This window comes from Scyliorhinus canicula, chromosome 26 (genome assembly GCF_902713615.1).
Source record: "Scyliorhinus canicula chromosome 26, sScyCan1.1, whole genome shotgun sequence".
Lineage (NCBI taxonomy): Eukaryota > Metazoa > Chordata > Chondrichthyes > Carcharhiniformes > Scyliorhinidae > Scyliorhinus > Scyliorhinus canicula.
The window spans coordinates 20,368,655-20,394,056 of record NC_052171.1 but is presented as its reverse complement, the minus strand read 5'-3'; the positions used below and the strand labels follow the sequence as shown (position 1 = coordinate 20,394,056).

Below are 25,402 nucleotides of genomic sequence, written 5' to 3'. Positions count from 1 at the left end.
AAAGCTCCCCAAGAATAATTTAAAACTTGCACAGGGCTTCTTTATTATCAGTAAAAATAGCCCCAGGCCACAGGAAGAAAAATGGACATCGACCCAAGCAACATAGCTTGGTGATGGAGTCGAGATGGATGCCATTTGGTCCTGTGAGTCGATGCTGGAACGGGTTTGAGGGAGGCTCTTAAAGGGAATGTATATGAGGTCTTGGTGATTAAAGACATGGCTTTGGGGCAAAGAGAGGCGGAGGGAGAATCAGAGGGAGAAAGGTCAATGAGAAGGGGAAGGGGCAAAGAAAGAGATGCATGCATTTTAACCTTTCACAACCTGAGGGAATGTCTCATAAACCACTTTCCAACCAGTTCAGTATATTCCTTGCACTGTTGCAATGAGAGTTTTCAACTTGATGCGTTTTTCCTGCAGGGGGGGCAAGGGATGCCGAGCCGGTGAGTAAAGACCCAGGAATTGCTGCCTGGGACTGAGGGTGGGAGACGGGAAGCTCGCCGGGAGAACATTGCAATGGCAGGGTTCGGAGTTGGCTCGGCGGCGCAGTCACTGGCGGGAAGGGCAACTCGCTCCACATCCTCATTTCCTCAAGCCTGACCGATCAACTCTCCCCAACCCCTACCCAGAGCTCTCCGGGGGGGGGGGGGGGGGGCCAGTGCAGCTAGTCGACAGCAGCAGGCTGTTCGGCCCTGGGAGGCTTCAGCTCTGGCATGTTGTCACCTGGAGGGAAAGTTCAGCTGGCCTCTTCCTGCCCCTTTCCTCCCCACCAGTCCGCAGACGGGGAACCCGCTCATTAACTGTGAGCGCTGGGACTGCTCTAACCCACAACCTGATTCGCTCGCACTCTGCGCCGTGATGTCACCGAGCAGCCATCGGCGATGAGAGATCTCTCGGTGCCAATTTGATGGGCACAACAAATGTGTCAACAGACGACGTGTAACGTTCCCTTGTGACTGAGGCGAGTGAGTTTTCCAGATCATATCCTGACTTACTGATTTTTATAAATTGAGAGTACCCAATTATTTTGTTCCAATTAAGGGGCAATTTAGCGTGGCCAATCCTGCACATCTTTGGGTTGTGGGGGTGAGACCCACGCAGACACGGGGAGAATGTGCAAACTCCACGCGGACAGTGACCCAGGGGTCGGGATCGAATGACTTATTGATGAGCACTGTTCCACTCGATACAGTTTTATGCCACCTTTATTCAACATTTATATAAAAATATATCATTTTATAGTCTATATACTGCATTTAATTATTTACTTTACATGACATTTCAAACGAGGAGTGCTTCCGTTCTGGGGCTTCGATCAGTGACAGCCACACTCCTCCACAATCATGTCCTTGTGGTGACTCAGAACCACCTCCCAGTCCTTGTAGTAGAGCATGGATAAGGGGCTCATCCTTACTGGCACACACGAGGTGCAGGGCACACGTTCCGGCTGCAGGGACTTCAGCAAACTCTGCAATTTGAAAAAGAAGAGAGAGAGCGCGGTCAGAACAAGTCACTGTGGCACCAAGAGCAAGGAGCACTTGTCATCGAGCGATGGGACAGTCAGCTCAAACCCCTGTGAAGACACTTCCTTCCAGTGGGAGACTTACTCGAGGTATTCAGAATGACCAAGGCTCGGGTGGCACGGTGGCACAGTGGTTAGCACTGCTGCCGCTCAGCACCGAGGTCCCAGGTTCGATCCTGGCCCCGGGTCACTGTCCGTGTGGAGTTTGCACATTCTCCCCATGTCTGCGTGGGTTTCGCCCCCACAACCCAAAGATGTGCAGGGTAGGTGGATTGGCCACGCTAAATTACCCCTTAAGTGGAAAAAAAAGAATTGGGCACACTTAATTTTTAAAAAAAGGAACTGGAGAGGAAGGGTTGAAGGTCATTGGCAAAATGACCAGAGGGACGTTGGGGAAAGTTTTTTTTACTTTTTTTGTACACATTGTGTTGTTCAGGCCTGGAAAAGGTGGTGGGATCAGATGAGTTGTGACTTTCAAATGGAATGGATAAACATTCGAAAAAGAGGGCAGCACGGTGGCCTAGTGGTTAGCACAACCGCCTCACGGCGCTGAGGTCCCAGGTTCGATCCCGGCTCTGGGTCACTGTCCGTGTGGAGTTTGCATATTCTCCCCGTGTCTGCGTGGGTTTCGCCCCCACAACCCAAAAATGTGCAGAGTAGGTGGATTGGCCACGCTAAATTGCCCCTTCATTGGAAAAAATAATTGGGTAATCTAAATTTATTAAAAAAAACATTCAAAAAAGGAAACGTCGCAACGATAGGGGGAAAAGGTCAGAGGGGTGGGGGAGGTGACCATCACTGTATATCTCTTTCAAAGGGCCAGCACGGGTGCGATGGACCAAAAGCCCTTCTTCAGCGTTGTGTAATTGACAAAGTAGTGAGGGAACGGGACAGCGAGAGTAGGAGTTTGATTGAAGAGGTGCGTTTTGAGAAAGGAGGAGGAGAGAAAGAGAGAGGGGTATGGATTGGCGGGGAAAGAGACTCAGGAATAAAACCCAGGAATAAAAGTCCCAGTGAAGAGATCGAAGGAAGACAAGGCTGATGTTGGGGCAGAGGTGTGCTGAGAAAGCACAAGAGCAGGGAATGTGAAGATCAGAGTGTTTGGAAAGATTGTAGGGCCACGTTGGACTGTTGAACATTGTAGGGCATGGCGTTGGGGGACAATGTCAGACAAGGAGCAGACCAGGGCTTTGTGCGAGACTGGGCACCAGTCTTGGCCAGGTTGCAGATTGATGGCGGGTGAAGAATGGAAAAGCAGACGGCAGAGCGTTGGTGGCAGCCAAGTTCAGGAATGTGAAAGGCTTTGGGCACAAGAGCTTCAGCGGTGGGTCTAAGATTGGCCAGGAAGGCAGCAGCAGAGACCAGAAGCTGACTTGGAAATATATCGGCCTTTCCTTCACTGTCGCTGGGTCAAAGTCCTTGAACTCCCTCCCTAACTGCACTGTGGGTGTACCTACACAACATGGACTAGCGGGTCAAGGCGGCGGCTCGCCACCACCTTCTCAAGGGGCAATAAGGGATGGGGTAAATCTGCTGACCTGGCCAGCGACTCCCACGTCCTGTGAATGAATACAAAATAACTGAAATACGATGGGCATGATGTTGAGATAGATCCCGGGCTTAATTTGTGATTCTGAGATTGGCATCTGTAGACGAGACGGTCTACGGAGCCGATTCCAGCTCCCTAATCCCAGAAATAGAATTATGGATCCAATTTCTTACGGGCCTGTGCCAGAGTGAGGGGCGCCAGATCCCGGAGTGAGAAATCATAGAATTTACCGTGCAGAAGGAGGCCATTTGGCCCATCGAGTCTGCACCGGCTCTTGGAAAGAGCACCCTACCCAAGGTCAACACCTCAACCCTATCCCCATAACCCAGTAACCCCACCCAACACCAAGGGCTATTTTGGACACTAAGGGCAATTTATCATGGCCAAGCCACCTAACCTGCACATCTTTGGACTGTGGGAGGAAACTGGAGCACCCGGAGGAAACCCACGCACACACGGGGAGGATGTGCAGACTCCGCACAGACAGTGACCCAAGCCGGGAATCCAACCTGGGACACTGGAGCTGTGAAGCGATTGTGCTATCCACAATGCTACCGTGCTGCCCCCTATAGAAATATATCTGGTGTGCATGACTTGTGGATCTGCAATTAAATTGTTGGGGAAATGGTTCCAAATTGGAGATGAAGGAGGAGCTGGTCATTGGCAGATTGGCGAAAGTTTGGAATAATCTCCCAGGTGGGAATGTTTACACCTAAACCATGGGCTGGATGACTTCCTCCATCCTTGACCATCATTGGGAGCTGGGGTAAGGTTCGGAGTCATTGGACAGACAATGAGTGAAGCAATATCAGTCAGGAACATTTGAAAAAATATTTTTCATGGGATCAGGGCATTGCTGGAGAGTCCAGCACTTATTGCCCAAGCTAGGGTGGTGATGGTGGTGAACCGTTGGCAGCAGTTTGGGACAATTCGGTGACTCGGCCACTCTGAGGACAGAGACGCGAGCTGGAGGTACATGTAGCCCAGTCCAGGGAAGGACTCCTTCTGTCAGCTTCACTCGCCTCTCTGTGCTTCAGGAACAGGAACATTCAGTGATCAAGGTGAGGGATCACCTCGACCTCAAGCTACCAATACACGCCAATCTCCAGGCCAGCAACAAATGATTGCATTCGGGGGCAAGGTGCGCCGCAAAGTGAAACGGAAGCTGTGAGGGGTTGGAGGTGAGGTGTCTGAACCTTTTGGAAAGGTTCCTCAGAAGGACGAGAGGAAGGAGCGAGGGAAGGGCTTTGGGAGACACTCTGGGGGGAGTCTGACGAATGCAGGTTTACAATCCTCAGGGCTGTGTGGGGAGAGGTATCCTGTCCACATTACCAGCCTCCAGTCATCTCGGCCTGGGTGCTTCGGGAATCGAGTTTTTTTTTTTTGCAAAGTTGGCTGCACGCCCGCGGGAGTGTGTGAGATTCCGAAACAGAGGTTGGAGGACAGAGTGGAGGAATCATGTAACTGTCAGCAAATGTTTTTTTTTTATAAATTTAGATTAGCCAATTATTTTTTCTAATTAAGGGGCAATTTTAGCGTGGCCAATCCACCTAACATGCACATTTTTGGGTTGTGGGGGCGAAACCCACGCAGACACGGGGAGAATGTGCAAACTCCACACGGACAGTGACCCAGAGCCGCGATCGAACCTGGGACTTCAGCGCCGTGAGGCGGTTGTGCTAACCACTAGGCCACCGTGCTGCCCTTCTGTCAGCAAATGTTAATGTGAAACACCAAAATGTGAAGAGACATGGGAATGTGGGAAGGCTGAGATCATCCTTCTCAACCTTCATTTCAAACAAAACACGGAATTGTTACGGTGCAGAAGGAGGCTTTGCGGCCCACCGTGGCGCTCTGAATGAGCATCATGACTTCGTGCCATTTACCTGTCTTTTCCCCAGACCCCTGCCCCCAGTTTCTATTCAAATGAATCATCGCATGCTCTCCTGAACACCTCGATTGAACCTGCCTCCACCCCACTAGCGGGCAGCGCATTCCGGAGCCCATCCAAGGAATGGTCTCCCAGTTATTAAGTTATTTCGGTAAGAAGTCTTACAACACCAGGTTAAAGTCCAACAGGTTTGATTCAAACACGAGCTTTCGGAGCGCAGCTCCTTCCTCCGGTGAATGGCGAGGTACCTCGCCATTCACCTGAGGAAGGAGCTGCGCTCCGAAAGCTCGTGTTTGAATCAAACCTGTTGGACTTTAACCTGGTGTTGTAAGACTTCTTACTGTGCTCACCCCAGTCCAACGCCGGCATCTCCACATCATAAGTTATTTCTAACATTGGAGCAGTGTTCGTCCGGTGATATTAGTTTCATTTTCACAGTGGTCGAGCCGAATATTTCGGGAGGGTTAATTAGCCTTTTGTGTGTGAGCTGAGGAGGGATGTGTTAATGTCAGCTGACTTGACACTGTCTTTTTTTTAAATTAGAGGACCCAATTCATTATTTCTAATTAAGGGGCAATTTAGCCCAGCCAATCTACCTCGCCTGCACATCTTTGGGTTGTGGGGGCGAAACCCACGCAGACACGGGGCGAATGTGCAAACTCCACACGGACAGTGACCCAGAGCCGGGATGGAACCCGGGACCTCGGTGCCGTGAGAAAGCAGTGCTAACCACTGCTGCTGCCCTGACTTGACACTGTCCAGTTCACATGGTCAATCGCAAATACCCCTGAAATCGACCTCCTTTCTAATAACTCTGGGTAAGACTGTCTGACAGGGAAGCCTCTGCTTTCTCACCTGCATGTAGGCATGGTTCGTTGGCATGAAAGTCTCGTCCAAGGGAGAGGGGCATTCTCCCACACATCTGTAGGCATTGAAGGTTTTGGGATAGATGACCCATCCTCCCCAGCCGATCTGGTCAAAGTTGACCTCCATGTCCACCCGTCGACACAGGGAGTGGTCGCCCCCTGCGGTACTGTTGCCCACAGTCAGTCTTTCCTTCCTGTTTCGTTTGTGTCTCCTGCTGTTGCCATCCTCGCCACCCCTGGCAGCCGCTTGGAACTTGGAGCGTGCCACGGTCCTCATGAGGGTGGAGGAGATCCCTCCTGCCTCCGTCTTGTTCCTCCTGAAAAACACCACCATCATGATTTGCTCCGCGCTGCCGTGAGGGGGCTTCCTCCGGCTGCCCGCTGCCAGCTTGGCGAACCTCTCCCGCAGGCGCTGCTGGTGCCCCTCACCCTCCCGGCAGTCGGCGGACAGAGGTGGGCGGAGACCCTGCCTCCCAGGCACCTGGTGCGGAGGGGACTCCTGGCTCAGCCAGCTGTTGAGGAGGCCAGTGATGTTGAATACCTTCCACTTCGAGCCAGCGGCGGAAGGGTTGGCGGTGAAGGAACCGAGAGGCGCGCGGCCCTGGCACGTCCTGTTGCCGCCGCATCTGTAGCCGTGGCTGTGGTTGATGAGAACCGTGGTGTTGCGACAGGCGGAGAACGGGGGCAGCTGGATCCTGAGCTCAGCAAACTGCACCCAGGCACGGTGAGCGATGGAGGTAATGTCGAAGTCAATGATCCAACTGTCTCCAGTGTGATTCCAACCTGATAGAGGGAGAGTGTGAGAGTTAGCAAAACCTACACCACAGGAGGAGGCCACTCTGCCCTTTCGGCCCCTGCTGGCCCTTTGGAAGACTAGTCATGCTTAGACCCATATCCTGACTTTGTGATCGAAGCTCTGAAACTCCTTATCCTCCAGTACCCACAAGTGGGATGGGCAGAGGGATGGTTCAACAGATCAGTCATGATCTCATTGAATGGCGGAGCTGATCGATGGGCTGAATGGCCTACTTAGAACATAGAACATAGAACAGTACAGCACAGAACAGGCCCTTCGGCCCTCGATGTTGTGCCGAGCAATGATCACCCTACTCAAACCCACGTATCCACCCTATACCCGTAACCCAACAACTCCCCCTTAGCCTTACACTAAGGGCAATTTAGCATGGCCAATCCACCTAACCCGCACATCTTTGGACTGTGGGAGGAAACCGGAGCACCCGGAGGAAACCCACGCACACACGGGGAGGACGTGCAGACTCCACACAGACAGGTACCCAGCCGGGAATCGAACCTGGGACCCTGGAGCTGTGAAGCATTGATGCTAACCACCATGCTACCGTGCTCCTACGCCTCATGGTCTCAAAAGGTCAACCTCGGTCACTTCCTGCCATCTCATGACAGAAGTTGACAGTCAACCACTACTTATCACACTCAATCCCAGGCAATTAGCCCACAACAGAACTGCCCCCCACCCCCCATGCGCCATGGTGGAGGGATTTACATCCCAGGCCCAGGGCTGGTTTAGCACAGTGGGATAAACAGCTGGCTTGCAATGCAGAACAAGGCCAGCAGCACGGTTCAATTCCCGTAACGGCCTCCCCGAACAGGCGCCCGAATGTGGCGACTAGGGGCTTTTCACAGTAACTTCATTTGAAGCCTACTCGTGACAATAAGCGATTATTATATTATTACTATTCTTCCGCCAGGACCGGCCTCCCCATCTAGGTGGATGGTCAGGTGAACGGTCAATATTAAAGAACCAGCGATGGAGGAAGACAAGGAGGGAGGTGGAAATTGAGCGGATGGACAGGAAAACGGTGAGCTCCTTTAAGCTGCCTCACCCAATGCCAATCAGCTGATGAAAGATATCAGAACTAAAATGGCTGGAAATCAGTCATACCTTCCACGTCAGCGTTGGTTCAATTTATTTTTCCGGGGCTTAAAAAGGTGCAGGCAGGGTTGGGTAAACTGAATGGGAGATGTGAAGGGCGAGGGATGATGGGACAGGTCATGAGAAGGTAAGCGATTGGCAAATAATTGACTGTATCGGGAGGGGGGGGGGTGGTGGAATCCAACATCATGGCTGAACAGTCTCAAGGGGCTGAATGGCCTTCTCTTGTTCCTCTGGTGTCACTCTCACTTTTGAATGGGTTTCGGGACAGATTTGAAAATGATTTGGAGGCATGTGCCCGCCAGATTTCTACCGGTGCTGCCCACGATCCAGGTACTCAGCGGATGCAAACATTCCACTGAAAGAGCAATGCGGCCTGTCAGGCAGGTAGGGGAGAGGCTGCAGCAGCGGAGCAGACCATCACGCTGCCCATAGCCGTGTCTGTCCCGGCAACGCAAGCACACATAGATCATAGAACAGTACAGCACAGAACAGGCCCTTCGGCCCTCGATGTTGTGCCGAGCAATGATCACCCTACTCAAACCCACGTGTCCACCCTGTACCCGTAACCCAACAACTCCCCCTTAACCTTTTTAGGACACTACGGGCAATTTAGCATGGCCAATCCACCTAACCCGCACATCTTTGGACTGTGGGAGGAAACCGGAGCACCCGGAGGAAACCCACGCACACACGGGGAGGACGTGCAGACTCCACATAGACAGTGACCCAGGCGGGAATCGAACATCTAAATACTGCCTTTCTGGCAATGAGTTCCAGACTCCCCCCACCCTCTGGGGAAAAGGCTTTTCCTCACATCCTTTACGGGCAGCACGGTGGTTAGCACTACTGCCTCACCGCGCCAGGGACCCGGGTTCAATTCCACCCTTGGGTGACTGTGCGGAGTCTGCACATCCTCCCCGTGTGTGCGTGGGTTTCCTCCGGGTGCTCCGGTTTCCTCCCACAGTCCAAAGATGAGCGGGTTAGGGAGGATTGGCCATGATCAATTGCCCCTTAGTATCCACAAAGGTTCGAACATAGAACATAGAACAGTACAGCACAGAACAGGCCCTTCGGCCCTCAATGTTGTGCCGAGCCATGATCACCCTACTCAAACCCACGTATCCACCCTATACCCGTAACCCAACAACCCCCCCTTAACCTTACTTTTTTATTAGGACACTACGGGCAATTTAGCATGGCCAATCCACCTAACCCGCACATCTTTAGACTGTGTGTGTGTTAGGTGGGGTCACTGGGTTACAGGGGTAGGGTGGAGGTGTGGGCTGAAGTAAGAGGCAGACTCGATGGGCTGAATGGCCTCCTTCTGCACTGTAAATTCTATGTTCCCCTCTAAACCTCCTGCCCCTCCCTGTAACAAACTCAGGACCCCTGCAGGGTTTGGGGGGTAACACACACACAGTGTCACAGGGATGTATTTAAGGAGATTGCTAGCAGCCAGCGAGCTGACTACTGGCCTTACCTTTGGCTAGGAGACTGACCACTTCATCCGCTTGCTGGATGGCTGCCTGCTCAGGGTCAGAGATGTCCCGGGCTCCTCTGCCTGTCACTGCCCGGTATAGCTGGATCATGTAGACAGGGTACCAGCCAGGGCCCCGGCTGCCTCTGGCTCTCTGGCTGCTGGGATCCTCCTGTGCTCCTGCTGGGGGGCGCTCCCCGGGCCGGCTCCTCTCCCAACTCGGAACCCCCCGGACAGAGGCACAGAGCAGCACCGTGAGCAGGGCAGGCGCCCTGGCTGAGAGCCAGCCACACATCATTCAGAGAGAGAGAGGAGAGGCTGAGAGCAGTGGGCAAAGACACAGGGCTGTGACAGTGACACAGGCTGCTCCTTATATCCAGCACAACTGACTGTCCTCTCATCTCTCCGCCTCCCCAGTGGCCTCTGATAGGCACAGACCTCAATACACACACCACAGGCTCAGGCTGGGTGTCCCAATCTGAATACAACACATCCCTTATCACAGAAACTCCCCAGTATTTACCCCCCCCCCCCCCCAATAAATATTTCCCTCCCAGTAAACAGACAACAAAACAAAGTTCTGCCTCATTGGGAGGGGAAAGAATTCAATCTGGGAGTGCCTGGGATCAATAAGGAATCCTCCAGGGAGATTGAGGGACAGGACAGAGAAATAACCCCCCCCCCCCCAGGATTGGATCTGGGAACAATTCCGAGCCAAGTTGCAGAGAGCAGGGCGTGAGATGAGAGGCGTGTGACTTTAATCACTGTGGTTTGGAAGTGTTTGTGGAAATGTTTATTTGGGGGGGGGGGGGGGGGGGTGTGATATTGACCTGGGGCTTCCCGTTCCCAATCCTGATTATTCAGGATCTCTGAGCCCAGAGTGCTGGAGAGAGAGGGAGAAGATTCACAGGCTTTCCTCAATCTCCCTCCCATCTTGGGGCTGTGATCACATCACCTTTGCCCAGATCAGATCACATCAGAGAAATAAAACAAAAAGGAGCCCCTCATTCAAGCGAGTGGCTAATCCAGTCCCAGGTAACCGGTTTCCCCTTTCCCTCTGAACGTTTCTCTCTGATGTGACATTCACAGCTTCACACACACACACATTGGACAAGAGATTGAAACGGTGTGACTTTGGGAAACTGGCAGTGAGTTGTGCAGAGTGGATTGCAGGTCCCAGCCCAGACACTGGCTGGAGGAGGAGGGGAAGGGGGGAGACTTCAGATCAGTGAATCACCGCCTCCCTTTGAAAACAGCATTGCAAACTAGCTGCTAATAGCTTCAATAGCAGGAGACTTCATTTAATTATCCACTCTCTGTGTTGGAGCTGGGGTCAGCGACATTACAGAATTATTCTGGGATCAGCCCCGCCCTTTCCCCAGTCAGCAGTGGGATGAGCTGCCCCCCACCATGGGGGTTTCAGAGACCCAGTCCACTGCATTAACAGGGAGTGCCTTTCTGTCAATGTTGTCACTGATGTGTGGGTAAGTGATGTTGCTTCAGCAGTCCATGCTCATCCACAAAAGGTGTCATCAAGCAATTGAGGACCAAACATTGTATGTTTTCAAGAAGCAGTTTGTTTCGCACTGACAGGGCAGCACGGTGGCCTAGTGGTTAGCACAACCGCCTCACGGCGCTGACGTCCCAGGTTCGATCCCTGCTCCGGGTCTCTGTCCGTGTAGAGTTTGCACGTTCTCCCCGTGTCTGCGTGGGTTCGCCCCCACAACCCAAAAATGTGCAGAGTAGGTGGATTGGCCACGCTAAATTGCCCCTTAATTGGAAAAAATAATTGGCTAATCTAAATTTATAAAAAAAAAGATATAGCACTGAGAGAGGGGGGGGGGGGGGTCAAAGGATATGGGGAGGGGGGTGGGAGTGGGATCGGTTTAGAGCTGGAATGTCAGCCATGATCATTAAAAAAATAATAATTTAGAGTACCCAATTTTTTCCAATTAAGGGGCAATTTAGCGTGTTCAATCCACCTACCCTGCACATCTTTGGGTTGTGGAGGCGAAACCCACGCAGACACAGGGAGAGGTCCAATTGCCCTTCTTAATCCCAATCATCAGACCTTCCACTCTGAGAATACCTGACTGCTTACTTGTGGATGATGACAAGAGTGCTCACTCCACACCTTGCTTCTTTCGGGCTAGGGAAGGAACCCGGATCCATGTGGCAGCTTCAGCTTTCCATTGCTGACCAGGTTCAGAGTCAGAAAAAATTGGGGTGGACAGTCAAAACTTGCAACTTCGCATCGCCCACCTGCCATTTCCGTAATTTAATTTATCAGTGACGGTACACTTGTTATACAGCAGTCAATCACCAAGCTCATACCTGCATCCTCTGCTGCCATTGTCACTCACAATCAGGGGCTACGGTGAATCAATCCGGTCTGCTCATTTATATTGAGGCATGTTTATTCTAATACACTTCCTCTGAGCAATACTCCCCAAGAAGCTCTCTCTCTTCAATGTTCAAGCTGTCTGTATTTCTAGGACAACCACTAGACAAGTTATTTTCCACACACAGTGATTAATCGACACTGCCGAGCAGATATTTCAGCCATTTGAATATAATAATCTTTATTGTCACAAGTAGGCTGACATTAACACCGCAATGAAGTTACTGTGAAAAGCCCCTAGTCGCCACATTCCGGCGCCTGTTCGGGTACACAGAGGGAGAATTCAGAATGTCCAATTCACCTAACAGCACGTCTTTCGGGACTTGTGGGAAGAAACCGGAGCACCCGGAGGAAACCCACGCAGACACGGGGAGAACGTGCAGACTCCGCACTTGGGAAGTTTTGCTCCCGAGCTCCGAACTCCACCCCCCCTCACTGCCGATCGTCTGATGCTGGAGCAGAACTCTTCACAACCCTGACCTCCTGTTTGAGTTCGAGCGGGGCCTTGGCTCTGGAATTCCCGACCCAAAACCTCACCGCCTCTTTATCCCGTTCATCTCTTTTAAGACTCTCATTAAAATCTGCACGTTGGATCAAAGTTTTGGCCACCCGCCCAAGTATCTCCTTCTGAGGCGCAGTGCTAGTGTTTGCAATGTGCTGTGAGATGCTGTTTGATGATATCGAAGACACTGTGCAAATGCCAGTTATTGTTGGAGTCCATGCCCTTAATTTTGGTCTGTTTGTATGTGGGCTGCCAGCTGACTGGGTGTTTGCTGGGGTGGTGAGGATGTGGGTCCACTTATGTCCTCGTACAGTGTTTTCACACACACACACAGGCAAACACACAGACATGCACACACAAGCACACAGATACACACGCACATTAAACAGACACATACATACAAATGCATGCGCACAAACGGGCACACACAAACACACACATACGCAGACACACAGACACTTGCACATTAAACAGACACATACATACAAATGCATGCACATAAACGCACACACACAAACACATACATGGGCAGATACACAAACACATACATACAGGCACACACACCTACATATGTAAGCACAGGAACAGACCAAAAACATCTAAACATACACAAATACACATCGACCGTACCTCAGACAGCATTTCACTGCCTGTGAAGCACTTTGGGGACACCCTGACGTTCCGAAAGTTGCCATCAAAATGCACCATTATCTTTAAACCCAGGTTAACCGCTGCCACCATCTGGTGAACAGCAGGAACAGCGATTCCATCAGAAATAGAGTGAAAATTCAGACCTTTTTTTAAATAAATTTAGATTACCCAATTATTTTTTCTATTAAGGAGCAATTTAGCGTGGCCAATCCACCTACTCTGCACATTTTTGGGTTGTGTGAAACCCACGCAGACACGGGGAGAATGTGCAAACTCCACACGGACAGTGACCCAGAGCCGGGATCGAACCTGGGACCTCAGCGCCGTGAGGCGGTTGTGCTAACCACTAGGCCACCGTGCTGCCCGAAAATTCAGACCTGACACAATTGTCATGTTAACAGGCACCACGATCAGGGAGAGGGAAGATTTAAATCATAAAAAACTGCTGGTGCTCGAGAACCATTTGGTCAAGCAGCAGGATAATGGCCTGTACTGCTGAGCTGCTCATTACCAGAGCCTCATGCTGGAAAGGCCCCTTTTCCAGCACCTTGTTGAGTCTGTCCTCAGATCATCATTGCCACACCCAATTCAGAATCACAGAATCGCTACAGTGCACAAGGAGGCCATTTGGCCCATCAAGTCGACACCAACCACCTGAAAGAGAGCCATGCCCAGACCCACGCCCCCACCTATCCTTTTCTGGTCACTAAGGGACAATTTATCACGGCCAATCCACCTACCCTGCACATCTTTGCAGTGTGGGAGGAAACCCACGCACACACCGGGAGAACGTGCAGACTCCGCACAGACAGTGACCCGAGGCCGGATTTGATCCCTGGCGCTGCGAGCAGGGCCGGCCCAAGGTACCGGCAACTCGGGCAGTCGCCCGGGGCGCCATGTGCTAGGGGGCGCCAGAGACTTGGGTCCCGCGCATGCGCAGTTGGGCCGGTGCCAACCAGCGCATGCGAGGTGGCCGCCCTCCCCCAGGGCCGCCCCCCCCCTCCGTCCGCCGCCCCCCCCGTCCGCCACCCCCCCCCTCCGTCCGCCCCTCCTGCCGGCCCCGCCCCGCCCCCCTCGTCCCCGCCCCCCCCTCGCCTCGCCCCCCCCCTCCCCGAAGGGCGCTGAAGTTCAGCTTGCCCGGGGCGCCAGCAACCCTAGGGCCGGCGCTGGCTGCGAGGCAGCAGCTCTAACCACCGAACTGCCCATTCTTTCACATTTCCACATACCAACTCGCACCCGGTCCTGTCCAGCATTGCAAAAGCCAAGTCCTGCTGGTGCTGGAAATCTGAAGTTAGGGCTGGAGTTCTTCAGCCTTCGGGATTCCCTTCTCCCACCGGCAGCCCCCCCCCCCCCCCCCCCCCCCCCGCTCCGCCCATGCGTTTCCTGGCAGCGTGGGGTGACCTCAATGGGAACTATCATTTTGACAGGTGGTGGGAACAGAGAATCCAGCCGTCAGCGAACGGCGTGCTGCCGAGTAACACGTGACTGGGGGAAAGGAGAATCCAGACCAAGAATAGGAAATGCTGGCAATAGCAGGTCAGAGAGAGAAACAGTTAGCATTACGGTCAATGACCTTTCATCAGAACGTATATGTGTGTGTGTGTGTTTACATGTGTTTGTGTGTGCTTGTGTGTGCGTGTTTGTGCATGCATGTGTCTGTGTTTGTATATGCATGTTTGAATGTGTATATGTAGTTGTGTGAGTGGTTGAATGTGTTTGTATGTGTCTTTGTTGTGTGTGCATCTGTTTTGTGCATATTTATGTGTGTGGATGAATGTGTTTGTGTGCCTGCGTGTTTGTGTCTGTGCATGTTTGTCTGTTTGCGTATGTGTGTGTTTGTTTGCGTATGTTTGTTTACGTATGTGTGTTTGCGTGTGTTTGTTTACGTGTGTGTTTGTGTGTGTGTTTGTTTACGTGTGTATGTTTGCGTGTGTTTGTTTACGTATGTGTGTTTGTTTACGTATGTATGTTTGCGTGTGTTTGTTTACGCATGTGTGGGTGTTTGTTTGCGTGTGTGTGTGTTTGTTTACGTATGTGTGTATGTTTGCGTGTGTGTGTATGTTTGCGTGTGTGTTTGTTTGTTTGTGTATCAACTGCATTGTTTCCAAAGCTCTGGGATTTGTTCCATGAACCCCTCTGATTCTCCACATCTCTTTCCTTCTGCAATACATTCCTTAAAACCACCTATTTGAGCTATTGTTTAGTCAGCTGTTCTAATATCGCCTCATGTGACTCAGTGTCAAACTCTGTTGAATAATGGCTCCTTTGCACATTTTGTCCCACTGAATCGTCAATGGCCCTTCATCGGGGGGGGTGCACAGTGCTTTCAGATGCTCAGTATTTATGACAAGTGCTTCAGAAATTCAGTTCTGTATCAACACGAGATATTATTGTTGCTGCCAGCTCTGAACCCCGGCTGACGTTCAGTCCGACAGGCACCGAACATTGTGGCGGGTTACTGCAATGGAGGTGCCATGAGATAGGACACGGCTTGGCCTCCCGGTCCAGGTCGAATGTCACCACCAGAATGTTTGTTTCAGGTCTCAGAAAGTGCGCGTTGGGACCTTAATATTCCAGGAAAAATGGAAAGACATTATTTTAATATTTTCAAAAAATAATCTTTATTGTCACAATGAGGTTTACATTAACACTGCAATTAAGTTACCGTGATAATCCCCTCGTTCCCACACTCTGGCGCCTGTTCGGGTACACGGATGGAAAATTCAGAATGACCAATCCACCCAACCTGCACATCTTTAGACTGTGGGAGGAAACCGGAGCACCCGGAGGAAACCCACGCAGACACGGGGAGGATGCGCAGACTCCGCACAGACAGTGACCCAGCCGGGAATCGAACCCGGGACCCTGGAGCTGTGAAGCCACTGTGCTAGCCACTGTCCTACCGTGCCGCCCCCTTCATGTGAAATTCTGACTGAGTGGGTGTGGAGGGGAGAAGGAAACAGAAGGTGGGTGGGTGCAGTGGGGGGGGAGATTCCTTATTCCTGAACCCCAGTGTTAGTTGGATCGAAAGAGTGTGAGCTGGGGCGGGGTGGGGGGGTGGGGGGGGGGGGGGGGGGGGTTGGCGGGTCAGAAGAGATGGTACTGAAAGAAAAGTAGTTGAATAGGACACACCAGCTGTCCAGTTTGCTTGGGATCGGACTGTGCAAGTGTAAAGGATTTGTTTGGGGGGTGGGGTGGGATGAGATGGGGGGGTGCCCCGGGGAGGGGGGTTTGGGGGTATCCCCGGGGAGGGGGGTATTCCTGGGGAGGGGGTATCCGGGGGGGGTATCCCCGGGGAGGGGGGTATTCCTGGGAAGGGGGGTATCCCCGTGGAGGGGGTATTCCTGGGGAGGGGGTATCCGGGAGGGGAGGGGGGTATCCCCGTGGAGTATCCCCGGGGAGGGGGTATTCCTGGGGAGGGGGGTATTCCTGGGGAGGGGGGTATTCCTGGGGAGGGGGTATCCCGGGGAGGGGGGTATCCCCGGGGAGAGGGTATTCCTGGGGAGGGGGGCATTCTGGGGAGGGGGTATTCCTGGGGAGGGGGGCATTCTGGGGAGGGGGGATCCCCGGGGAGGGGGGTATTCCTGGGGAGGGGGTATCCCCGTGGAGTATCCCCGGAAGGGGGTTGTTGGGGTATCCCCGGGTGGTATCTTGGGGAGGGGGGTATCCCGTGGTGGGAGGGAGGTTTCCCCGGGGGAGGGAAGGGGGGGTATCCCCGGGGAGGGGTGTATCCCCAGGGAGGGGGTATCCCCGTGGAGTATCCCCGGGAAGGGGGGGTTTGGGGGTATCCCGGGTGGTATCTTGGGGAGGGGGGTATTCCCGTGGAGTATCCCCAGGGAGGAGGGTATCCCGGGGGAGGGCGTGTATCCCCGGGTGAGGGGGGTATTCCGTTGGAGTATCCCCGGGGAGGGGAGTTTGGCGGGGTATCCTGGGAAGGGGTGTATCCCTGGGGGGGAGGTTGGGGGTATTCCTGGGCGGGGATTTCCCCGTGGAGTATACACCGGGGATGGGGCGTATCCGGGGGCGGGGGTTATCCTGATGGAGGGGGTATTCTGAGGAGGAGGGGTATCACCGGGGGGGTGCGTTGTATCCTGGGGAGGGGGGGGTATTCCTGGGGGTGATATCCCGGGGTAATTCCTGGGGAGGTGGGGTATCACGGGGGGGGGTATTCCTTGGGGAGGGGGGTTAACCCGGGGAGAGGGGGGTATCCCGGGGGGGGTATTACCTGGGGAGGGTGGTATCCCCGGGGAGTATCCACAGGATAGGGGGGGTTTGGGGGTTATCCCGGGTGGTATCTTTGGTGAGGGGGGTATCCCCGTGGAGTATCCCAGGGAGGGGGGTATCCCGGGGGAGGGGGGTATCCCCGGGGAGGGGGGTATTCCCGTGGAGTATCCCCGGGGAGGGGGAGTTTGGGGGGTATCCTGGGGAGGGGGGTATCCCCGGGGGGGAGGGGGGGTATCCCGGGGGCGGGGGTATTCCTGGGGAGGGGGGTATCCGGGGGGGGGAGGGGAGGGGGGGGGGGTGTTCCCGCTCTCACTGTGGGTGGAGAGGGCGCGGAGCTTCCGCGTCCCCGACACCGCGGGATCGCGCGGCGGCGCCGAGTTCTCGCGAGATCGGGAGCGCGCAGCAAGATGGCGGCGGCGGCGGGAGAGAGTCCGAGAGGAACAGGCGGGGGGAGGGGGTGTGAGGGGGGTGTAGAGGGGGGTGAGAGAGGGGGGTGAGAGGGAGGGGGGTTGAAAGGGGGGTGGGTGGGGAGGGGGGTGGGTGAGGAGGGGGGTGAAAGGGGGGGTGAGGGAGGGGGTGAAAGGGTGGGTGAGGGAGGGGGTGAAAGGGGGGTGAGGGAGGGGGGTGAAAGGGGGGTGAGGGAGGGGGGTGGGAAAGGGGGGTGAGGGAGGGGGGTGAAAGGGGGGTGAGGGAGGGGGGTGAAAGGGGGGTGAGGGAGGGGGGTGAAAGGGGGGTGAGGGAGGGGGGTGAAAGGGGGTGAGGAGGGGGTGAAGGGGGGTGAGGAGGGGGTGGGGGGGTGAGGGAGGGGGGTGGGGAGGGGGGTGAGGGAGGGGGGTGGGGGGGTGAGGGAGGGGGGAGGGAGGGGGGTGAGGGGGGGGTGAGGGAGGGGGGTGGGGGGGGAGGGAGGGGGGGGGTGGGGGGGGGGTGTGAGGGAGGGGGGTGGGGGGGTGAGGGAGGGGGGTGGAGGGGGGGGGGTGGGGGGGGGGGTGAGGGGGGGGGGTGGGGGGTGAGGGAGGGGGGTGGGGGGGGGGTGGGGGGGGTGAGGGAGGGGGGTGGGGGGGGTGAGGGAGGGGGTGGGGGGGTGAGGGAGGGGGGTGAGGGGGGGGGTGGGGGGGGTGAGGGAGGGGGTGGGGGGGTGAGGGAGGGGGGTGAGGGGGGTGGGGGGGTGAGGGGGGTGGGGGGGTGAGGGAGGGGGGTGAGGGAGGGGGGTGGGGGGGTGAGGGGGGTGGGGGGGTGAGGGAGGGGGGTGGGGGGGTGAGGGAGGGGGGGTGGGGGGTGAGGGGGGGGGGGGGGGGTGGGGGGGGGTGGGGGGGTGAGGGAGGGGGGGTGAGGGAGGGGGGGGGGGGGTGAGGGAGGGGGGGTGGGGGGGTGAGGGAGGGGGTGTGGAAAGGGGGGGTGGGTGGGTGAGGGAGGGGGTGAAAGGGGGGGTGGGGGGTGGGGGGGGAGGGGGGGAAAGGGGGGGGGGTGGGTGGGTGAGGGGGGTGAAAGGGGGGGGGTGGGTGAGGGAGGGGGTGTGAAAGGGGGGGTGGGTGGGTGAGGGAGGGGGTGAAAGGGGGGTGGGTGAGGGAGGGGGTGAAAGGGGGGTGGGTGGGTGAGGGAGGGGTGGAGGGGGGTGAGGGAGGGGGGTGAAAGGGGGTGAGGGAGGGGGGTAGGGGGTGAGGGAGGGGGGTAGGGGGTGAGGGAGGGGGGTAGGGGGTGAGGGAGGGGGTGAGGGAGGGGTGGAGGGGGGTGAGGGAGGGGGTGGAGGGGGGTGAGGGAGGGGGTGGAAGGGGGGTGAGGGAGGGGGGTGAAAGGGGGTGAGGGAGGGGGGTGAAAGGGGGTGAGGGAGGGGGGTGAAAGGGGGTGAGGGAGGGGGGTGAAAGGGGGTGAGGGAGGGGGGGTGGAAGGGGGGTGAGGGAGGGGGTGGGAGGGGGGTGAGGGAAGGGGTGGTGAAGGGGGTGAGGGAAGGGGGTGAAAGGGGGTGAGGGAGGGGGGTGAAAGGGGGTGAGGGAGGGGGGGTGACAAGGGGTGAGGGAGGGGGGTGAAAGGGGGTGAGGGAGGGGGGTGGAAAGGAGGGGTGAGGGAGGGGGAAGGGAGAAGGGAGGGGGGATGAGAGACCCTCCTCCCGCTGCCCCTCCTCCCGCTGCCCCTCCTCCCGCTGCCCCTCCTCCCGCTGCCCCCAACAGGGCTCCCCTCTCTAAACTGACTTGCCCGGCATCCTGGCGCTTGGAGTGACTGAGAACCATCTCTGCTGGGATCCTATCCGCCCAGGCCTCTGACACAACTGAGAAATTAGTCATGGTAGCAGCCTGCGGGCAGCACGGTGGCACAGTGGGTTAGCCCTGCTGCATCACGGCGCTGAGGCCCCGGGTTCGATCCCGGCCTGGGGCAGCACAGTGGTTAGCCCTGCTGCGTCACGGCGCTGAGGTCCCGGGTTCGATCCCGGCCTGGGGCAGCACGGTGGCACAGTGGGTTAGCCCTGCTGCGTCACGGCGCTGAGGTCCCGGGTTCGATCCCGGCCTGGGGCGACACGGTGGCACAGTGGGTTAGCCCTGCTGCGTCACGGTGCTGAGGTCCCGGGTTCGATCCCGGCCTGGGGCAGCACGGTGGCACAGTGGGTTATCCCTGCTGCGTCACGGCGCTGTGGTCCCGGGTTCGATCCCGGCCTGGGACAGCACGGTGGCACAGTGGGTTAGCCCTGCTGCGTCACGGTGCTGAGGTCCCGGGTTCGATCCCGGCCTGGGACAGCACGGTGGCACAGTGGTTAGCCCTGCTGCCTCACGGCGCTGAGGTCCCGGGTTCGATCCCGGCTCTGGGTCACTGTCCGTGTGGAGTTTGCACATTCTCCCCGTGTTTGCGTGGGTCTTACCCCACAACCCAAAGATGTGCCGGGGAGGTGGATTGGCCACGCTAAATTGCCCCTTCATTGGAAAAAATGAATTGGTTACTCAAAATGATCAAAACAATGGTAGCAGACTCCCCAGATAACAGCCCCCCCCCCCCCCCCCCCCCCAAAGCATCCTGATTGCCAACTTGTGGCAGTCCTGGGCCTGATGGAGAAAGCTCATTGAGAAAGGCATCGCGCACATTGTGTGCAGACCACGCGGAGGCAATGTTGAGATGCAGAGAGAGAGAGAGAGAGACCAAACCCTCCAAACGCCTCGTCTCCCTGACCCGTCACGCAGCATCTATGCTGCCTGTGGCCGGGTCTGCAGACCGCACATTGGACTTCCAGCCATGGCAGCGCCCCTGGAACGAGAGTGGGAGCAGGCGCCCCTCAATCCTGTGCCTGATTCACTTTTTCCCCAATGAAGGGGCAATGTAGCGTGGCCAACCCACCTACCCTGCATATCGTTGGGTTGTGTGGGGGTGAGGCCCACACAGACCCGGTGAGAATGTGCCAACTCCACACACACACACTGACCTGAAGCGTAGCATCCCAAATGGATTGTCACACACTGAATTAGAGTTGTGTAAAGATTTACAAAGCATATTTGCAACAGAGACATGGGGATTCTGTGATCACTGCGGTGTGCGCTAAAGACACGTTTCTTTGTTTTTCAGTGATACAATGGCCGACATGGCGATGGAGACAGAGTCGTCTGTCGGGAAGGATATCGTAAGTATGAGTGTTGTTTCTTGTACAGGTGAGGTGGGACGAGTGGGATTTAATCTCCGCACTCCTGGTTTTAAAGGCATTTCTCCTGTCTGAACATAGGCAGCAGGGCCAGAATTTATTACCCTCCCTGGTTACTGGCGGCTAAACTGCTTTGAGCAGACGGTTAGATTAGTGAAGCTCCTGTCTGAGCCCCGATCAGGACAGAGTTCCAGCATTTGGGCCCAGGTACAAGGACGGTTTCCCAGTCGGTTCTCTGTGTGTGCGTGAGACTCAAAGGACAACTTGTAGGTGGTGGTGTTCCCGTGTAGCTGCTGCCCTTGTCTCCCTTGTTGTTTGCGTGTTCGGAAGGAGCCTTGGCAAATTGCCGCATTGCATCTTGTAGATGGTACACACTGTGCGTCGGTGGTGGAGGGAGTGAATGTTGAAGGTGGTGGGTGGGTCAAACGGGTCTGCTTTGTCCTGGCTGGTTCCCAGCTCCTCTGCTACAGTTAGAACATAGAACAGTACAGCACAGAACAGGCCCTTCGGCCCTCAATGTTGTGCCGAGCCATGATCACCCTACTCAAACCCACGTATCCACCCTATACCCGTAACCCAACAACCCCCCCTTAACCTTACTTTTTGTAGGACACTACGGGCAATTTAGCATGGCCAATCCACCTAACCCGCACATCTTTGGACTGTGGGAGGAAACCGGAGCACCCGGAGGAAACCCACGCACACACGGGGAGGACGTGCAGACTCCACACAGACAGTGACCCAGCCGGGAATCGAACCTGGGACCCTGGAGCTGTGAAGCATTTATGCTAACCACCATGCTACCCTGCTGCCCCATTGGGGTGCACCCATGGGGTGTCTGATCACCCTCGATAGCCATTGAGCTAGTCAGCTCGGCTGAGAATAGCAAACAGAAACAGGTAGCAGGATCCTGGGTTTTGTTGGTATAATACAGCCGTGAATATTTATTCCAGCCCTGCTATTTTACCTTGGTAGTTGCCACTCCTGATTGCCATTGCTAACTTTGCGAGGTGCAGATTGGGTGCAACATTGAACGCTGAAATATCCAGTGCAGCCTGTCTTTCGGAGGTAGTCCACCTGGTTGTTGGCCGAGTTAATGCCAGTTCTCTGTATCCAGCCCTCCCCTCTCTGCGACGATACACACAGATCACCCCGTGTCCTCTCCCCGTCACCTTTTCAAAAAGGACAGGTTTCTGCGGAGTGCCGTCCCGTGTGGGTCACAGGCTGTGGCTGCTGCCTGAGGGATGGGTGTTTATTCGCACTCCTGCCGTATCTGGTCATTCTTCGCTTTATGGTGTTAACTCCAAGTCTCTCATCGACAGCAGCCTTGCAGCCTGGCATGGTCTGAGGAATCAAACCTGGGGTTTATGTGTCCTTGTTTCCCCTGTTGCCGGGAGCATCTCTGATCTTGATCACCTTTCACAGGCCGAGCGTGTCATTTCTCACTCTTGTCTGCTGCTAATCCTCTGCATTCCCCTCCTTTAGCAGATTGGTCAGAGATTGATGTCAGCGACCTCCTGCTGATTGATCCTTGAGGTTCTCTTCTTCCTTTTAGCCCCCCCCCTCCTCTCTCTCACACACGCACACAATCTCCAACCTTGAGATTCTCTCCGGTTAGCAGCACTGGTGAGATGTGTTGCCCAATGTCGCGTCTGCTTCAACTCCGTTGGTGGTCAGTTCTTCATGTTTTTGAGACAGAGTGCTGGATTGTCGCTGTTGTCATGGGAGTAGCCCTTTAAGAAATGTTTTTGTCTTATCACATGGCTTCAGCGCTGTCATTGTGTGGGTGGAGCTGGGCTGTGGCTCTGAGTTTTACTTTTGCTTTGAGTTTGACCTGGTTCTGCATTGCACAGGTTTAAAGAAGTGTCACTGTATATTCAGTTTAAAAAGCTGTTTCCAGACTATTAAGTAATTTAAAAGTGATAGCTGTTTTCAGAAAGGAAACGGGCGTATCCATACCAGGGCTTAAATATTGTAAGAGTCCCGGCTCTGGGTCACTGTCCGTGTGGAGTTTGCACAATGTCCCCGTGTCTGCGTGGGTTTCGCCCCCACAACCCAAAAATGTGCAGAGTAGGTGGATTGGCCACGCTAAATTGCCCCTTAATAGAAAAAATAATTGGGTAATCTAAATTTATTTTTTTTTTAAATATTGTAAGAGTACCGTGTATTGGGCCACACTTTTGAAAAGGGGTTTCTGGTTTATGGGAACTTGTTATTAAATTGGAACAGTTAAAGGGGGGAGTTTATTAAGGTATTCATAGATTACTGTTGCTGTGTGGGGTTTTTATGTTTGTAGTTGACGAGAATGCTTACTGTGTGTGTTTATAAAACTGTTAACTAAATCCGTAGAATAAAGCTTGTCTTTGATTACAAGTGCTTCAGGCCTCTGTTGAATAACACCCGAAAGTCAGGCCCTTGTGCTCATCATAACCAAAATCAATAAACAGTTGTAGGTCAGGTGAACTCCATGGTATACTTTGCAGTTTTCTAAACCCTGGCCCATAACACTGTCCTGCTGTTGCTCGGGTCTCTGGCTTGCTGCTCACCCGAGCCCAATTGGTGAGCTGTTGCCTCTTGTGTCCCTGTCCCATATTCAAATTGCCCCTTGTTTTTCCAGGAGGCGTCTGGCGACAGCACGGAAACAACGGATGCTCAGCAGGCAGGGGCGATGGAGGAGGAATCTGTCCGGCACCTCGGCGGAGTGGAGCTGCAGTGCGGGATCTGTGTCAAATGGTTCTCGGCGGACACGTTCGGACTTGACACAACGTATGTATGTCATTTGCAACTTGCCTGGTCTGTGGGCCACCAGGGTGGGATCCCATTGAATATACTCAGAGGGAGTTGAGCAAGCACCTCGATTTAAGCTGACATGGCTTATTCTGGTACTCTTATATCAAATATGGACCTAGAGAACACATACAGATGGAATATAATGTTGACAAATGTGAGGTTATCCATTTTGGTGGGAATAACAGCAAACGGGATTATTATTTAAATGATAAAATATTAAAGCATGCTGCTGTGCAGAGAGACCTGGGTGTGCTAGTGCATGAGTCGCAAAAAGTTGGTTTACAGGTGCAACAGGTGATTAGGAAGGCGAATGGAATTTTGTCCTTCATTGCTAGAGGGATGGAGTTTAAGACTAGGGAGGTTATGCTGCAATTGTATAAGGTGTTAGTGAGGCCACATCAGGAGTATTGTGTTCAGTTTTGGTCTCCTTACCTGAGAAAGGACGTACTGGCGCTGGAGGGTGTGCAGAGGAGATTCACTAGGTTAATCCCAGAGCTGAAGGGGCTGGATTACAAGGAGAGGTTGAGTCGACTGGGACTGTACTCGTTGGAATTTGGAAGGATGCGGGGGGGATCTTATAGAAACATTTAAAATTATGAAGGGAATAGATAGGATAGATGCGGGCAGGTTGTTTCTACTGGCGGGTGAAAGCAGAACTAGGGGGCATAGCCTCAAAATAAGGGGAAGTAGATTTAGGACTGAGTTTAGAGAACTTCTTCACCCGAAGGGTTGTGAATCTATGGAATTCCTTGCCCAGTGAAGCAGTTGAGGCTCCTTCATTGAATGTTTTCAAGATAAAGATAGATAGTTTTTTGAAGAATAAAGGGATTAAGGGTTATGGTGTTCGGGCCGGAAATTGGAGCTGAGTCCACAAAAGATCAGCCATGATCTCATTGAATGATGGAGCAGGCTCGAGGGGCACGAAGAGGCCATTCTGCCCCTCAAGTCTGCACCCACCCTCTGAAAGAGCACCGTACCTCGGCCCACTCCCCCGTTTCGCCCGCTCCCCATAACCCCACCTAACCGGCACATTTCTGGACACTAAGGGCAATTTATCGTGACCAATCTGTGTAACGTCGGAATTGAACCCGGATCCCTGCTGCTGTGAGGCAGCAGTGCTAATCACTGAGCCATCCATCGGGTGCTCCGGTTTCCTCCCCCAGGCCAATGATGTGCGGGTTACCTGAATTGACCACGATAAATTTCCCCTTTGTGTCCCAAAGGTTAGGTGGGGTTACTGGGATAGGGATGAGGAATGTGCTTAAGTAGGGTGCTCTTTCCGAGGGTCGGTGCAGACTCGATGGTCCGAATGGCCTCCTACCGCACTGTAAATTCTGTGATTCCGTTCTATGATGACTGATCTGCCCTGAATGTTGGAACTTCAGGGTTAAATTAAACCTCATCCAAAATCAGCCTGACCCTTTGTAACGGGGTGAGTTTGGTTAAACTTTCTCATGGTGTTTTGCTCGGAGCAATATCATTGAAAAGCAGGGCAGTCATTTTAAACCTGCTGTTATGGGCCAGGGTTTAGAGAACCCCAAAGTGTATCATGGCGTTCCCCTGACCCATAACTTTTAATAGATTGTGGTACGGGGAGCACACAGGCCCACTCTACAGGTGTGGTACAGCAGAAATAGGAAAGTAATTTTTAAAGCAAAACAATGTTTATTCTATGAACTCAAGTTTTTTTTAAAAGTATTTTTATTAAGGTTTTGCAGAATTTTTCATAATAAAACAATAGTAACCATGATAACAAAACAAACTAGAGTGAACATTAACATAGTGCAAAAAGAGGATATATAATAACAATTAAATAGACATTAACCCACGCGACCCAGTCTTCCCACACCATCCCAATGAAGCACTCACCACCCCCGCCCCGGATTGCTGCTGACATTTTAATTTTCCCCGAGAAAGTCGACAAACGCCTTCCACCTCCGAGAGAACCCTAGCGTAGACCCTCTTACGGCAAACTTTATTTTCTCGAGGCTGAGAAACCCA

General features: G+C 54.2%; 2 protein-coding genes across 4 annotated transcripts in view; one reads left to right on the top strand and one right to left on the bottom strand.

Annotated features, from left to right (window-relative positions):
• Positions 1–1,206: 1,206 nt before the first annotated feature.
• Positions 1,207–9,512, bottom strand: LOC119957289 (nodal homolog). The gene is made up of 3 exons (XM_038785124.1): positions 9,221–9,512; positions 5,815–6,608; positions 1,207–1,465 (listed from the first exon to the last, which is right to left on the bottom strand). The coding sequence occupies exons 1-3, from the start codon at positions 9,510–9,512 to the stop codon at positions 1,313–1,315; spliced, it is 1,239 nt and encodes a 412-aa protein (XP_038641052.1). The 3' UTR covers positions 1,207–1,312.
• A 10,804-nt stretch (positions 9,513–20,316) lies between these two features.
• The window catches only part of ash2l (ash2 like, histone lysine methyltransferase complex subunit), a 47,227-nt gene continuing 42,141 nt past the window's right edge, over positions 20,317–25,402 (top strand). For 2 of the 3 annotated variants that reach the window (XM_038785258.1, XM_038785256.1), the window contains exons 1-2: positions 20,317–20,593; positions 23,229–23,377. In XM_038785258.1, the coding sequence (XP_038641186.1) occupies positions 20,546–20,593; positions 23,229–23,377 (197 nt within the window). In that variant the 5' untranslated portion in view covers positions 20,317–20,545. The remainder of the gene's footprint in view (positions 20,594–23,228; positions 23,378–25,402) is intronic. The other variant, XM_038785257.1, reaches the window with a different exon arrangement.

Bases quoted from the DNA above. Each gene is read 5' to 3' on its own strand.
- LOC119957289 (XM_038785124.1), bottom strand. From the start codon at position 9,512: ATGTGTGGCTGGCTCTCAGCCAGGGCGCCTGCCCTGCTCACGGTGCTG. The intron at 6,609-9,220 runs GTAAGGCCAGTA...TCCCTCTATCAG, and splicing joins GGTCAGTCTCCTAGCCAAAG to GTTGGAATCACACTGGAGAC. The intron at 1,466-5,814 runs GTGAGAAAGCAG...TTCAAATTGCAG, and splicing joins CGAACCATGCCTACATGCAG to AGTTTGCTGAAGTCCCTGCA.